Genomic DNA, 17,589 nt, shown 5'->3' on the forward strand with positions numbered 1-17,589 from the left:
AATGACAATGGAACAGATCCCACCCACACTAAACCAATTAGAGAGCACTTGGAGCAATCTGCATCATGGGAGATTGAGTGTTTGAGACATCTTTAAGATCACTGCAACTCTGTGTTAAAAAACCAACTAGATTCTCAGAGTAAAGCTCCTCACCACTCAGACTGACACTGTAAATTGAAATTTAATGTGACTATGTCAGTCATTGGGGCGGAGAGAGGGTGAATCTTTTTTATTTCATAAAATTAGAGGGAGGCTGCCATTTGAGCCAAGATAAGCTGCCTCCCTCATTAGTCTGTTTACTTGCTTTTATTGTGCTGTTTTGTTCTTTTGATGTTTTGAGTCTTGATTGTACTTAATGTTGAACAGCACCATTTGATTTGATTTGACAAAAAAGATTATAACTCCTGCCTGTTTTCTTTTTGTTTACTGCTTGTTGAAGACGTAAGAGGTTTTATAGGCATGCACCTCAGAAATAAAAATCGAAAATGTCTTAAATTGTAAATGCCAAGACCTTAAGCTGCAGCCTGAATTTATGCCAAATTGTAATACAGGTCATAAGGTCACATTAAACAGCCCCCAGTGTGTGTCACATGACCACGGCAGCAGCCTGCCTGCAGAGCTGTGAGGAGCAGTAAAAAGTGTTTACAGTGGTGGAATGGGGCTTTATGTTCGCCCCTCCACTGGTCTGGATAAGTGTCTAATCAGAGACTCCTCACAACTGAAAGCTGCATTCTCCATTACAACTCTTCACTGAAGCACACTAAGATAAGCTTTAAACCGAAATTACTTTTAAACTGCAAATTTGCCAGCATGTCCCCAGATGGCAGAGAACAAACGCATAAGGGCGAAGGAGACAGCAGCAAACAGAAAATTATCAACAATATGTAAATAAAATGTGCCGGAGCGAGAATGACTCACTCGTTTTTGTTCCCCGGGTGAAAACGGTTAAAGAATTCATTTTATTGTATCATCAGTCGTGACACAATTGGATTAGACGCAGAGGGGAGATGATGACATAGATTTGTAGGCAATAAAACAGGATTAAAACAGAAATTAACGAGAGGTGGTGTCGATGCCTGTGCAGCAGTGAATGACTGGGAGAGGCCCCTCGCCGGAGTCAGAGACAAAAGACGAGCAGTGGCGGGGGGGAATCACACAGAGAAATGGGAAATGACGGAGCAAAATGGAAGGGACGGAGGAGACACGCAGGACAAGATGGCTGAGTGGGTAGCACTGATAGAAAAGGTTGTGACTTGTGATTAGGGCAGGGAGGATGAAAGGAGTCAGAAGAAAGAGAGCAGAGACGGAGAATGAGTCTGGCTGATTGGTTTCCATGGTAACTGCTGATGAGGTGTGGGGCTAAATAAAAGAGCAGGTCTTTCTGGCTTGGTATGGATCAGTGTCACGTCTCACAAACACACACACACACACACACACACAGCTGATGTTGTGCAGGGGGGGTGGCTGATAAGCAGTACCACACCTTTCCTCATCACAGGACAGGAATGAACCAGCTCTATGAGTTATTTAACTAAACATACAAGAACACTTTAACAGAGTGTTTTTAAATCTTGGGGGTCGGGACCCCATGTGGGGTCGTCTGGAATTAAAATAGGGTTGCCTGAAATGTCCAATAATTGATTTAAAAAATTGCTGATAAAAAATTTTTTTTAAACTAATTATTATTCTCTTTAAAATATGATTAAAAACACCACACACAATCCTCAACAACTGTATTCTATACTTTCACTTTCTCAAATTTAAATTGAGTTCAAATAAAATGCAGCATGGCGCATCTTGATTGATGGAGTCGCCAGAAATTTGTGATGTCAAAATGGGGTCACAAGCCAGAAAAGGTTGGGAACCACTGGTTTAACGTGTTGGAAAACGCACTAGCAACTAGCTGCCCCCCCGTATCCAGTTCTCATGCTGCTCTGTGCTCACCAGCTTTAGTGCCCAGACATAAAAGTGGTATCAATCTTCTTAACTCTGGGCAAGATCACAAAAGGAGCTTATTCCCCAAAATGTTTAACTATTCCTTTAATATATTCTCCATCACTCTTTCTTCTATTGCTGGCCAGTGAGCAGCTACTCACAGATTTCCCCGTTGCCATTTTTGCAGTCCGCTCCAGAACGCCTCGTGGCCCCGAGCCTGTCTCTCTAATATTAATTTAGTAATAGTTCAGTGACGTTGCTCTGTGCAGTTCACAGCACAAGGGCAGTGGTTACTCAGCATGATGCAGACGATTAATCATCATTATTCATCATCTTTAAATGAGTAGTTTATTTGTTTTAAATTTGCGTGTGTGTGTTTGCATGAAACAGACGCTGAGCCAACATAGACACAAATAAAGGATGTATTCATGTGTCCATCAGAGACAGACAGAGCCATCCTCATATTAATGGCCGTGGGCGGCTCGTATAGTGCCCAGACTGGGTAAGTGTATGAATTCCTGGCGATCACAGAATATGCAGAAATGTCCCAGAAATCACACCTGAATCCTTTCTGTTGTAGTGGTGACAGCACCAAACAAACACAAAGTGCCTAACAGTCAATATAATAACATCTGGTTTAAGGCAGTTGCGTGGCTCAGTGGTAAGCGCTGTTGATTGACAGGGAGAGGCTCCAGGGTATGTATCTTAGATACATGGGAGACACACAGGTAACACTGTGCATGTGATTTGGTTTCTCTGGATTGCCGCAGAAGGTGTGATTATGGATGCATGTGTGGGCAACAGACTGACAACCAATCCAGGGAGTCTCCATGTGGACAAATGGTTGGATGACTGGCTGACTGAAAAGTATGAAAGAGGGTGTTGATGTGAGATAGCATTCATGCTCAGCACCAAGCATCCAAAGGGACTAACTGTACAGCCTGGAACCATATTCTGACATTCACAACAATGGTACCTGAGTTAATATGAGGCGATTTCAAGTCACGTCTGTACAGAAGACAAGCTATATAAAACATCCAGCAGGAGGAGGCTGCAGATCAGAACCTGACCACCAATAGTGTGGAGAAGAGCCCACCACTCTGGGGATAAGGAAACCACAGAGGTGGAAGAAGACCAGGTAGCCTTCATACAGTATAAACATGTCATCTAAACTGACTTTTTATTGAGCAACATGACAGACTGATATCTGACACCACACCAATGAACTGTATGTCTTTACTGTATTTCTTTCATTATCTCTTGATATCTTCCTTTAATTCTTCATGAATCAATAATCAACATGAAAATGATTACAGTCTTGACAATGTATTTCCTGTATATCTTATCATACAGTCAGGTTAAGGTATGGAAACAGCTGTTTTTACTATATAAGATTTATCCTTCATTTTAGTTTGAGTGTGATTTCCTGTGACAAAAACACACATCTCTGAATTGAGTGCTAATTAAAAAAAGTAAAAGATTTTATGGAAGTAATTCTGAGCAATAGGGGCTCTGTATAATTCTTATACAAAGGCATCCTCTGTTATCATATTCCAGATTCGAGAGTTAGAAAACCATTGCTCTGCAAAAACTTTGAATGGAAGTTATGCTGTAACAAAGCAGCAAGAATGGGGGAGAGAGAGAGAGAGAGAGGAACAGCCTGTGATGTTGCTATCTGCTTAGCAACAGCATCAGTAATCAGATCGACTCCTCCAAACCCAGTTCAGACTGTGACTCAGTGCCCTGATTTTACAACTTGCATCAACAAGAGGCCTGTTGCTGGATTTTATCTAAATGGAGAATAATACATCAGTTCTCTGTATACCAGGGATTAAAACATGTTTTTCCAATCCTTAGCAAATTATGTTGTCCTCCCCGCTGAGCCCTTTTAATATTTTCACTCTACAGAAACATTACATATGGTAAATAACACTACAATATAATTATCTTCAGTGGCTGGCAGCAGACTTTTATGCTGTGGCATAATAAACAGTCTTAGTTCCCCTTTCCTGCATGTAGCCCGACTATTGAATTATTCACTAGAATGTACCATGTAACAAAATGTTAATACAGAAGAAAACTAAGGCTGCCTTCAGACAAATATAAAATTCAGCCTCTAAAGGCTGTTTTTGCTGCCACCAAACATTTCTTGTCACGAGTTATGAGTGGGGGCGTCTTCAGGACAGATGCCCAGCAGGTTAACATGCTAATATTTACTTTTTCAACTGGACCCACCTGTTGGTGAGTAAATGACTTATAGTAAGTTTGATGCTGAACTCAAAACATTTTCTTTGCTCTGGTGGGTAACAGCTATTGATGCTACTGTTAACTACTGTACTGTATGTAATGTATCAATAGCAGTACTGACATATGGCTCCTTTAGGTTAAATCAGTTGACTACTCACTAAGCCCCTCCCCCAGATAGTGACCATCGATACCTTGGCAACCGCAAAAGGCACAGCAAGTCTGTTGAACCTTGGTTTACACTGCAGCAGCTTAAGCCAACGTTAATCAACACTTATTAGATCTCATCCTAAAAATAAAAGCAAAACATACTGTGTATAAACAATGTAGTCAAAGAGTGTTTTGTTGGGGTGTTGTTTAGCTCAGTGGGGAGAGCAGGCGCCCCATAGGCAGAGGCTACAGTCCTCGCCACTGCAGCCCTGGTTTGATTCCAACAGTGGCCCTTTGCTGCATGTTATTCCCCTTCTCTCTGTCTCTCTACAACTGTCCTATCAACTAAAGGCATAAAAGTCCAAAAATATAGTTTAAAAAAGAGCGTTTTTGTTAGAACAGGATTACATAAAATAGTCCAAAAAATCCTCACATACTGTATGTGTTGTGTTGTATGGTGAAAGACAATGACAAATAAAAAGACATGTGAAAAGAACAATGGAAAAATGAAGCTAAAGTGCTCTGTGTGTGGACACACTGCAAAACTCATATTGCAATGAAGGATTGATCATTTTAAAATAGTTTTACTGTTGCTGATATACAGTGCGTGTGCATGGCTTAAGAAAAAGTTCTGTCCTGACTACTGTAGCTCCTCCAGTGTTGTTCTTTCTGTTCTATTTGCATATGATACACAGATAAATGCAGAATTTCTCCACAACATGGTATACAACTTAAATCACTTTGAATCAGTTATTTCAGTCAATACATATAAACTATTGTATATAACTTGTTAGCTTTAGCCTTTCTCTAGTTTCCATGCACACATTCATGCTGTAACTCTGCAAGCAGAAGGAGACCTCGTTCACTGCCTCCATTACAGGTAACAGCTGCTGGCCTCTTTTCTCCGGTCCTGTCTGCTTCTCCAGCCCAGTGCAAATGGACAGAAATATCCTCTCTCTCTATCACACACACACAGATGTAGGGCTAGGAAAGGGAATTGACTAAGACCTAAGGGATGAGAGCTGATGTGTGGGAGGCATATGGTGGAGTGGCCTAATGGAGAGCTTTTTACAGTATATTATAACCGAGGGGACCAGTGTTTCACAGACAGGTTCACGTGAGCTGGGCAGGTTCTAGTAACTATTGTTTGCTGGTCCCGTTTGGGGACCGCCAGGCACAGAGGTACAGTACAAGAGGTGGACAGGGAAGACTTGATGATGTGTTCAGGTACACTCTATACCTCTCCAGTTGTGATGCCAACTAGACTTTATGATAACATTTCAGAAATTTGGCTACTACTGGACAAATACAGTAAATACCTAAAACAGCAAATAACTCAGACATTATAATCCAACAAATTTACTTAATCAAAAGTAGTCAGCAGTAGACTGACCTCTTGCTGTACATCTTATATGATAAAGAAAGTGTAATCACTACCATGAGTGCTGTCGAGTCTCTCAGACAACACTTTGCAAGCCCATTCCCATCAACTAACGTGACATGATCAAACACTCAGTGAATGTCTCACTGCTACACAGTGGAGGCAAAAGCAAACCATTGCAAAATATAAATGGCTTTGTCATCATACAATACTGGACAATTAATATTGTGAAATTAATTTGTTTATCTATTGTTTGTCATATTTTCCACCAAACATTTTGGGGCATTGATATTTCATCTAATATGCATGAAACCAGCTAGATGCAAATCTTTAAAAAATCATATAGAGTGACATAAACTCTGCAGCCAACTACAAAACAGGGGTGCAGGACTCTCTGAATTTCAAGAAAAAGGCAGATCTCCTGATCATCAAAATGTGTTCTTCTAGGTTTTTCAGCATCTGACACTGTGCTGCTCCTGGTTTTGAGCACTAGTACTGGTAAATTGCCTCCCTGTTTGCTGCTGCAGTGTGCTACAGTATGTGCACACCAAAGTGAATCCAAACATGCAACATCTGTATAATATCATGATGCACCTATAATGCAGTGGTCCAACACAAACAGCTTTGCTTATCTAAATCTGTTACAGGACAGTGCTCTGAACGCGTGGGGTACTCCAGCTGAAAAGCTGATGGTTGGCTTACTCGAAGCCAATGAACTTCTGGACTGCTTGGTTTGTCTAATTAGATTACAGACAGTCTAATTACCTCACCAGTTCATGCTTTTCTCCACCTCAGTTACAATTTGGTGAAAGGCAGTGGGCCTTCCACTGCCCTCTGAGTCATCTGTCTGACTGCTCTCACAAACAACACAGCACACACTTTCCACAGGGGCTGTAGCTGTATGTTTATTTGTGCATGGTGTGTTTTCGGTCTGCCACAGACAATGACCTTTAGCATGATCTGCACAACACAGCTCCAAAGCCCACAGCACAACTGAAAAATCCACTCTGTCTGTGCTGTGACATCCACAACCACCTCGATGAATCATGCAGTTCAAAAAAATACGCTGGAAAACGTTCAACACACCACAGAACAACTGTAGACACTTAACAAAGCCTTGGCTGCCCCTGGTGCCGGGACAGGGCAGGATGTGTGACACCAAGTGGGAATGTCAGCGATGGAGAGCATGTTTGCTGAGCTGTCCCAAACTCCACTGTTCAGCCTGAAATATTTAGCAGTGAGGCTGAGATTGTAGTGATGCGAGGAGGGGAAAGTGCATCCAACGAGAGGGGTTCAGATAGAGTCAAATCTCTGAGCCACAAACATTGTTCTGTGCCGACAGCATCGGCGATTGCAGAGATAAATCATAAGTCAGTGTGAAAGCCCAAAGAAAGAGGAAGTAGCCAGCAGAGATATGAAAGAGATTTGTGTCCAAAAACTCAACTCCTCCTCAGCTACTATATATTTTTTTGCTTATCTGGTAAGGACAATTAGCTCAGATTTTGATAGTCAAGCTGAGATATTGAGGTTTGTCCACAGACGCAGTGTCAGAGGAAAATGTCAATGTGTTCCTTACCTCCACAAACAGGAAGCAGGGGACGATGGAGCTGCTGCTCTTCACGCCCGGCTTCTCCTCCATCGCCATCCTTCTGTCCGTTTCTCTGAACGTCCCTCTGTCCTGCTGTCTGTCTCCTTATTCTGAAAGAAAGAGGTGAGGTCAAGTCAAGTTAGTCCACCTGCCGACCTGAGGTCAATTAAAGTCCAGAGTGTGAGATTAAGTGGAATCCAATCAGGACAAATAAGCTTTGGATGGATCTGGGGGTTTCCTTGCCATCAAGGCATTTATGGCGCAGCTGAGTCCAAGACAAATTTACCCGAGCGGGACAATAAAGTTTATCGTATCGTATCCTTGATGTCTTGTCTTTCTGTCCGCACCATCACAGCGCTGCTTTTATTTTTGCACATTGTCTCTGTGATACCTTATTATTGTTTATTTATATACCATATCCATGAATATTTAACACATGCACGACAAGTGAACTCAGTTCTACCGTGGGCTATGTGCATTGTTCAGTTTACTGTTGAAACCAATGGGATACTTTTGTTGGATTTTCATGCATCATACCCCAACACCCTTAAGAGGAACAACAAAAACAAATACATAACTTCTGTGTCACACGCTACGTCTCTGGGCTGTGCTTTAATGAGAACTGTTGCGCTGTAGTCTCGACTCACTACCCAGGCTGATCATTGAACAACCTCATAATGAAACATGTTAATGTCTGGTGGAATTAAAACTTCTGAGTGAGTTACACAATTCAGTTACTTGTAATCAGTTGGTGCAGGAAGCTAAGTGCTGAACAATCAGCAAAACAGCTGGCAAACTAACAGACAGTGTGACAACACCTAATATGATAATGTGTTGACTAATGAGCTTTAGAAGCCTGTATGCAGATTCTGTTAGCTTTGTACAAAGCCTAGCTACTGTATATTTCCCTGTGTCCAGTCTGTGCTAAGATAAGCTCACTAGCTGCAGGCTGCAGGCTGTAGCCTCAACAGACTGAGGTGAGAGTCTCAGCTTTCCACCAAAAAGAAAACTAATGTGACAGTTGATGGTGCTGCCTCCAATTGATCATGCGCCCTGGCTACTTGTCCACAGGGATATCCCTTTGGTCGAATGGTCAGTGCGCAAGACTCTTACCCAGGAGACTGGGGTTCAAACCCTGTCCGGGCCCTCCTTCATCCTGCCACACTAACATTATGTATATTTTCTGATTGACAACCATGTCCCTAACACAATAACTCCTCCTTCCTTCACTTCATAGAGTGGCTGTGTGCAGGTGTGTTAGTGGTCACTGCTGAGAAAAACCCTGATTGACCAGTGGTGGTCGCAATGCGTTGGTTGTTTTTAAAATGACTGCCATGTAAAATAAAAGCTTTTTAAAAAATAAAAAACAAACAAACAGAGAGAACTTGTGCAAGTTGAGAACTTGCACTTTTGTGTCAAGATGTAAACTTTTGGGATCAAACCACACCTGAACTTTTCAAAGAGCACATGCAAATAATCACCAAGAAGACCCAGCAGCACTACCACTTCTTTGGTTTTAAGTTCAACAATAACTGTGTATTCAATCAAAATATATCAAACTAATATTGCCATTAAATGTCGCCACTTTGCAAGATTTACAAAGCATCTAAGAGGTAACTATAGCCTTGCTCAGCAGAGTCTCTCAGCCTGTGGCTCTACAGGGTGTGTCCCAGGAATTATTTGACATGGTTGTTAACTTAAATTAAATTAAAAATGAAAGATTAATTTATTAAACCAGCTCACTGGATCAGATAGACGAGAAAGTTGAAAAAGTAACACAATGCAGTATCTAAATGTTTTCTCCATAGTCTGTGACTTAATTAATTAATAATCTGTCTGCGGCATGAAATTAAGGTTTTATATGTAATCAGTTATGTAGAGCCTTCAAACTTCAGCTTTTCTGTTTCTTTAATCACTGCTTTCTGCCTTTGTAAGCAGTATGCCTCACTGTGCTTTCACCCAAACGCCAAGAAAAAAATAAGCAGAGAAAAGAAGATTAACATACGTAAAATCCACAAAGAAAGGACAAGGAACAGTACGTTTAGAGGACGAGAAGGAGGATTCTTCACGGTGAACTGCCTGCAGTACGAGCTGTGTGATCTCTGCTGCCACACTTTGCTAACAGTGTCAGAACTGAGTAGGAGTGTTCAGCTGGATCCAGTGATGTTTTCATCTCTGACATTCCTGAGCTCAGATCACAAACTTTCTTTAAGGTTGATTAATATGGATGCTCAATCACCCGGGAGAGGAGAGGAGAGGAGAGGAGAGGAGAGGAGAGGAGAGGAGAGGAGAGGAGGCTGAGGAAATGAGAGAAATAATTTTTTTGTTTCTCAGTAGTTCGGAGGTTGACCTCTATTCTGCTGGTGAGGGGTGTGATATGTGCTGGAGAGCTTTCTAGCTCCTAATTCTTTCTACGCTGGTGGAAAGAATAGGCCTGAGGGATGAATAAGGCATGAAGCCAAGCTCTTAGCAGCCCGCAGAACAACGCAATGTGCCAACCAAGACTTCTTTTAGAGAGGGTTGGTTGGACTGTGTGTGTGTGCATGTGTACAGCTGTGTAGCTATATGTGTGTGCGTGTGTGCGTGTAGCTGTCAGGGTGAACAAGCAGAGGCCCCAGGTAACAGAAACCAGCAGAGAGGGAAAGAGAGACGGAGACGGAGGGAGGAATCGTTCCTGTCTCTTTGCCTCTGGAGACTGAAGGGAAGTGTTACTTAGTCTTTCATTCCCTCAGCGGGAGGCAGCACAAAGAGGCTCTCTCCAACAGTTTGGGACACCAGCTGACAAAGTGCATATGAGCTGCGAGTTGGTGGTGATGAAAATGTGTTTGGGGAGAAACCACTCAGGTGGCCAGAGATGAGGCGGAGAGGCTTTTGATGATTAAAATCTGTTAAGTGGGACACCAAGCCAGGGATGAATTCACCGCAAGAACTGGGACTGCAAAAGCTTAGGTTACATTCCCCAGAGGTGTAGGCAGACTTCTGAGCTGTCCCACACACATTTTGTAGAAGTGAGGTTTCGTCAGAGGCGCTCGCTCTCTGAATGCTGATTTGGGTGACAAGTTTGCAGCTTAATTAGTGTGAGAAAATCTGTCCACTGCTCAGCATGCAGGGCTGAACTCAAGGCTAATTCAATTATTCTTCACGATGCCGTCCTTGTATCAGTTCACAAACGTTTATTGGACAAGTTAAAATAGATAATAAATGTTAGATTGTTTTACTAAAAACATCTCAACACAACAGCAAAAGCAACTAGTTACATTACACTATGGGTTAGCTGCTCAGCTCAGCTTGATCAAAGATGCCGTTCAGCACCAAAGACTCCACATCCAAAAGTATCAAAGTGACAGTGAGAGAGGGGTCACTCATATCTGCTGCTTCCCACAGCATCACAGAGACTTATGGTGAGTTTCAGTTCATTGTTGAGTTGTTTTGTTCTCCTCTCAACTCTCTTTTTTGTCATTTTCAACAGCTTGACCTTCTCATACACAGTTAGCAGCTAACTGGTGAATATAATGGAGCAGATCAGAGCCAGATTTTTTTTCCTCCAGGAGTTGGTAGAGACCAAAAACTGAGCCAAAAGAATACTGGCAGACACAAATTGGTGTTTGCTTGTATTTGGTAGACACAAACATGACTCTAAATGACCAATAGTGTAACACTTTAACCATATTGAAAGGCAATAATTTGCCAACTTGTTTTACTTAAAAGTGGTCAGTTATTATAAGTTAAATTGAGAAAGATAAGATATTGTCAGCTGTAACTGCTGTAGCATTGTAGCTGCTTTCAAAGCTAACATAACATTAGAAGAGGAGTCCAGGATTAAAGTGGTTCATGCTACTTTCACTTCTTAACAAGACTCAAGACACTCTTACAGTAGTTTGTATCCGAAATCACTCACTCACTAACTATTTCCTATTCACTAACCAGGGATTCAATGTAGAGGATTGTAAAGGGAACATATGGGTTAAAAACAAGAACAACAACAAGAACAACAAAAAACTCCCAGGCACTACAGGTAATTTTCTTTGCACCCATGTTCTGTTTCTCAGCAAAAACACAATGCATGATGGTACATGGTGCTTGGTTAGTGACCATCAGAAGTAGTGCATTGTGGGATACAATTATTCCGCTACATACAATGTAGTGATTTCTCACTTTACATTTAGACAGCACTACACAATGGCGATACAGTGGTGTATAGTTACTGTATTGATGTTTGACACCTTAGATTCAGTCTTACCAGTGGCCTCCCATTATCAAAACAGCTAATTAGTCACAAAACATCTAGTTAAGAAAATTCATCAATTTGTATTTCTTTTTTGTTTGTCAGAGACTAAATGCCTCACACCTAAAAGAATCTCAGTCCTGTCCGTCCACTGGACACAGAGACAATTTAATCATAATATAACTAAATTCCACATGTTAATCTCTTGCACTACTGGAAAACAACTGGTTAGCCAGCTTACTAACATTATTAAGCTTGAAAAACAAACACAAAACATCATGTAATGAAGACAATGTTTAGCTGTTACTGGAACTGACATGTCTCCACTTCAGGTGAAGAAACGCCTCCAAGTTGTTGAAGTAATGAAGCATCACTGGGATTCATTGTATAATAAATACTGAATTTCAGATTGTGATTCATGACACGACTTGATCACAGCACCACAATGTGTGACATCTGTTAGTGGTTAATTTCTGGTTAAACTGCACGGTTAGTGTGCATGTGAGTGAGTGTGTGTGAGTAACTGGGTGGAAGGAAGAGGCAACCAGATGGTTTTGATCTGATTAGAGGGGTCCAATTCAAAAGGGGCTTAATTTGATAGTTTGTCTATCAATCAGAGAAAATCAAGCTGACCTGTCAGCTGAGCCCGGACACACAGATGTGTGTTGTTTAGGAGAGAGAAACAAAGACCGACTTAAAGCCGAGGAGACACAACACACACACTCCCACAACACAACAATAGGAATAAAAACGTGAGAGAACTGAAATCAAAATGGTGGAGACGAGAAGCAAAGCGAGCTGCAGATGGGAAAGTTGAATTAACACCATAACACACTCACTCACACACACAAGATCCACTTACACATTGTGGAGAGCAGGACATTTGAATCCCCTGCTGCTCCAGTCAAAGGGTAGAGACCCAGGCAGCCATATGTCCTCTCTCCTGCCTCTGCAGTCCACCACCCTGCCCCAGGACATACAGTACACATGCCTGTGTATGTGAGTGCATCCTCACACACACACACACACACACATGCACACACACACACACACACTCACACAAGGCTAATTGGGCACAGCAATCTGGCTCATGCTTGACGTTACACTCATCTGTGCTTTACTAAATAATGCTCTTGCATATCACATATCATTTTGCATAAGCCCACATTGGTGCAGCAACTAACAGGGGAGAAGGTGCAGCAGTAATGCAGCGTTCAAATGCAAACTGTCAGTCAGTCATTCTCCTGTTTCTGTGAGCCACATCCAGAGAGCTGACTCTGCCCTCACCTGAATATTATTCATCTGACTGCAGATGATTTTTCACTGTGGAGAACTGATGGATTTTTTTGTTTTTTTCAGCATTTACCTGCAGCCCAGAGCTATCACTGTTGATCTGAGCAAATCCCTCAGTTCTCATTTGTGTAAGTGTATGTGTGTGTAGTGTGGCCATTTTTTTGTCCAGCCATTGTCACACCAATCTCTTCCAACTCCAACCCCATGCTTTACCACAAGTCACACTAGTCATGCCTCATGTGCTCACACACAAACACACACACACACACACACACACACACACACACACACACAAACACACACAAACACACAGGCTGCAAACATGAACAATACACTGGTCCTGACACCTGAGTTGACTCACAAACAAACAAAAAACACAGCACCCCACTCCTCCGACTATACGGCAATCCCTCCCTACTATTAATAGAACAAAGTGAAGGAGGAGAGTAAAGCCATAATAGGATTTACCCCGCGCTGGATAATTAGGGCTTCTGTTTGGGGAATACCACCGCAAAACACAGAATACCACAGAGAGACACTCCCCCCCACCACCACCACACCACAACATACACACCCACAGACCCACTACAAGACCTGGGGAAGAAGCACGTAACATGAGGCTAACAGTTACAGAGCAGAACGTGCAGCGCAGTGACCTCCACATCACGTCTGAAGTGTCCGTGCTGTTCGGAAACCTGCCATCTGTCCATCCATCCATTCATCCTTCCCTCCCTTCCTCCTCACCTCGTCGCCGAGCTGCCGGTTGCCGTGGCACCAGATTCCTATGCGGTGGCCATGTCAGATCAGATGATGGGAAAGTGGCGTGAAAATCTCCTCTCCACGTCTCCCCCTCTTCCTCCTCTTCTTCTCCTTCTTCTCCTTCTTCTTCTCCCTACTCTCCTCTCCCCTGCTGCCTCCTGGTCCACAGTGAAGCGTGAGAGAGTAGACGGAGAGATGGCAGCAGCAGCAGCAGCAGCAGCAGCAGCAGCAGCAGCAGCAGCAGTAGCGGTGTCTCTGTCTCCTAATCTTCCACACATACACACACGCACACACGCATACACACACACACTCACACACACATACACACACACACTCTCTCACCCTTCTTTTAATTAGCTTGTTCCAACAACCAGCGATGACTTTTAAATTAAGTGGCTGAAATTACCTCCTGTGCAGCTTTCAGTCCAATGAGGAGACACAGAGGAGAGGGAGAGCGCAAGAACATGTGTGTGAGGGAGTGAGAGTGTAGCCGCGCGTGTGTTAGAGACAGTGATCGAGAGAGCGAGAGAGAGAGAGGGGGGAGAGAGAGAGGAAGGGAGGGCATACATTATGTGTGTCAGCTCATTTGTATTCTAAGCTTGTTTTCCCTCTCCATCCCTCCCCTTCTCTCCCTCTGTCCATCTCTCCCCTTATCTCCCTCCATCCATCCCTCCCTCCCTCCTCCTCCTCTTATCCCCTTGCATCCCTCTCTCCTTCCCTCCTCTTCCTGATTGGGCATAGAGGACGTGAACCTGACCCAAACATTAAGAGGGAAGAGGGATGGAGGGATGCTGCAGACTAAGAAGATGGTGGGGAGGGAAGGAGGGCTGCACATGTGTACGGTTGCTCAGCTGCCTGCCTGCAGCTCAGCACACTCTGGGATGTAGGTTAATGATACGTGGCTATTGATCCGCCGTTCCTGGAGCAAATGGAACATCACAGGTCAGAGCTGGTAGCTGAGACAGGGAGAGAGAGAGAGAGAAAGAGAAGGAGGAAGAGGAGTAGAGCGGGTTGGACAGGAAGTGCATCTGTGTGCCTGCGTGTGCTCGACCTCACACATATGGCTGTGTCAGAGTGTGAGAGGTGAATGAAAGTTCGGAGTTACGCAGGGGGAAGATGTAGCTGAGAGCTGTAAAAACATTGTGACAGTCTGTCATAACATTTCCTGCAATCGGGTCATGACGAGATATAAAAGAGACAGAATTAGCTATTAAAATAATACTCGACTTTCACTGAGAAACTGCTGGGGGCACACCCTGCCATTAACAACAATACCAACTCTGACGCATTCCTTCTCTCTGCAGGGACGAGCCAGTGGATTTTTACTGGATAGAAGCTTTTTGAGATGAGGGTGATGTCAGTTGGTTGGTCTGTCCAAGTAAACGTCTTCAGGACAGATTGACAAAAGACTATAGAGACATTCGTGGTTCCCAGAGGATGAATCGTAATAACTTTCTCCTGAACTAGTCCTGAATTATCTCTCCACAGCTGCTAAAGTATGAGGATGACATTCTTGATTTTGAAGTCTCAACAAATTGGACTGCCATAAAATACATATCATTCATGTCCCCATGATCCCAACACTTTTCACTGTGCACTGTCATCAGGTCTAAATTCACATTTGTTTGCAAAAAAATACCTGCAAAATGAATGGCACTCACATCAGCCCCTGTATTCTCTTCATGTGCATGAAATTAGCATGCTAACAATCTAAACTAAGACGGGCCTGGTGAAAAACATCAATATATGCTAACATATTGATGTTTTGCACCAGGCCAGTCTTTGTTTAGATATTGCCATATCAGCATGAAAACATGTTGAAATTAGCATCAGCTCAGTGGTGCAATCTGTAGCAATACAGAGCCACTGGCACATGTTGTAGGCTACACCCTTGATCTTGTTTGTTTGTTTTTTTAATCAGATTATGTACATAACATTAGAAGAGTTCAATAATTGCAGATGTATACACATTAACTGGCTTGGTGGATAATAACCAATGAAATTAGAGCTTATTTCAAGATTTCAGTCGGTCAGAGAAACAAGATAAAACATGAATAATAAAGCTTGATAATTTGAAGCAAAATGAACCATATTTAGTCAGATCTGATCACTTTGGTAAAGAAAAAAGAAAGGACAAGGAATTTGAATTTGACCTGATCACCAGTAAATTGTGTTACCTTCTTTTATGATGTACCCATTAACAGGGGGGCGGGTGGAGTCCTGCAGCTCAGAGACGCCCACTGGTGCTAAATGAATCAAGAGGTTAACCTCAGGATTGTCTGTTAGCCAGGCTGCAGGTGGCTCCAGTCTTGCCCACTCTTCATTAATATAGCATAACCTCAGACACATTAACAGCCACTGGCCCTTTTATGTGCACAAAGCCACTGACCTATATTTTACGGATGATAATACATCAAGAATGAGGCAAAGAATAATAACTGCAGAAGTGATGAAATGGGTGACAAGGTCAGAAGTTTCAAGAAGTAATAAAAATACCAAAAACCCACATACAGTAGCTTTGATGTGAAGGTCACATTAACCGCCCTAATGAGGAATCACAGCCAGTGATTGAGGAGTTTTTTTTGGCTCTTCCTCTAAATAATCATCAACAAAACCCATCCCCATTCTCTGTAATTCCATCCAAATCAACATTTCTCCACCTCCCTTCTCCCCTCCTCCATTGCTGAGTGTGCTGTCCTGGCACGTATGGGTCTCAGTGGGATTGTCATCAAGGTAGATGAGAAATGGCCCGAGCATCGTGGAAATGAGAAATCTGACTGTTATGGGGCCGTTATGGTTTACAGCACAGTGGATGCCTGTCCCATGGGTCTACTCTCCTCCCGGCCATATAGCCTGCTCCGTCTCTTTGTCCATCCCCCCTCTCTGACTGCTCGCGCCACACTTGAGCCGACAATGGAAACCCTCCAAACTCTTGAGAAAACGGAGAGTGAAGGGTGGAAGGGAAGGAGACGGTGGGGCAAAGGAAGAGAGACAGAGGGCAAAAAGGAAGGAGGTTCAGATCTGGAGGAGATGTTGCTGAGCTGTGCTTGCTCTGTGACTTTGTTGTCGCCACAGAAACCTTGCATTTGCCCACACAAGCATGCACAGAAAATCACATTTAGCCAATGGGACGTAAGTTGTATGTATGCATTAACACATTTACTCAATCATGCACATTGCAGAACCATACTGTACAACCACTAATGCTTGTATACGGTATATGTGCGGCGCATCCATGCATGAACACAAGCATCCACAGGACCCTTGGTACAGCTGGATGCCTCCCTTTACCTTTACTGCATCCTGGTGCTCTACGTGCCACATTTAAATAATTCACACCATCAATTCAGTGTAAACATCTGATGGGCGGTCATGCAAGACGTTTGGTCCAATGTGATGACTCTGCAGTTGAGACAAGAGCCACAGGCATACAGTAAGTGTACTCAGGATAAAAAAAGCTCTGAAATGTGTTTATGAAAGTGCCCGATCAGCTGCAACCCTCATCAAATGTGTAATTTTAATATATATTTTAAACTGGATGTTGTTACTATGGCTAATTGTATAAACCTATAATGGTTTTACATAGTTGTTTCAACCATGCATTCAGTAAACATTGTATATCGAATACATACTGCAGGCTAACAAAGAGGGATGTATACATGACATCATGCCTGTTTGTAGCAATCATATGAATCCATCTGTCACTCAAAGTGGCCACACCCACAACCGATCAAATTTAAATGGGAAATCTAGGCTTCATCCCCAAACAATCTTCATCAAGGAGGAAATTAACTGTAGAGAACTGTTTTTGTACTGGTCTGTAAACGTGTTCATTTCATCTGTAAGATTGAACGTATTGAACACGACAGTCTATGAGGAATGACTCACTGTTGGAGCCGCACTCTAGAGGTCGTTTGATGAACTGCAGCTCTTTGTTACTTCTGTTTTGGCTTTAGCCTCAGAGATTGTGGCGTTAGCTTTGTTGTTTCCCAATTTGTTGAATCTGTACAAAAA

At 42.8% G+C, this 17,589-nt stretch overlaps 1 protein-coding gene across 7 annotated transcripts in view; it reads right to left on the reverse strand.

Moving 5' to 3' along the window:
• The window catches only part of plppr2a (phospholipid phosphatase related 2a), a 55,637-nt gene extending 41,829 nt beyond the window's left edge, over positions 1 to 13,808 (reverse strand). For 4 of the 7 annotated variants that reach the window (XR_015036315.1, XM_085784908.1, XM_085784905.1 and 1 more), the window contains exons 1-2: positions 13,561 to 13,806; positions 7,287 to 7,408 (exon numbers count right to left, since the gene is read on the reverse strand). Coding sequence is in view for 5 of the 7 variants with exons in the window: in XM_085784908.1 (XP_085641034.1) it covers positions 7,287 to 7,355 (69 nt within the window). In the remaining 2 variants the exon portion in view is untranslated. Of the gene's footprint in view, positions 1 to 7,286; positions 7,409 to 13,560 lie in introns of all 7 variants that reach the window. The other 3 variants (XR_015036316.1, XM_085784907.1, XM_085784904.1) reach the window with 2 other exon arrangements.
• Between the last annotated feature and the right edge of the window lie 3,781 nt (positions 13,809 to 17,589).

The sequence above is a fragment of the Trachurus japonicus genome, chromosome 8 (genome assembly GCF_045865225.1).
Source record: "Trachurus japonicus isolate A0001 chromosome 8, Traja_1.0".
NCBI lineage: Eukaryota > Metazoa > Chordata > Actinopteri > Carangiformes > Carangidae > Trachurus > Trachurus japonicus.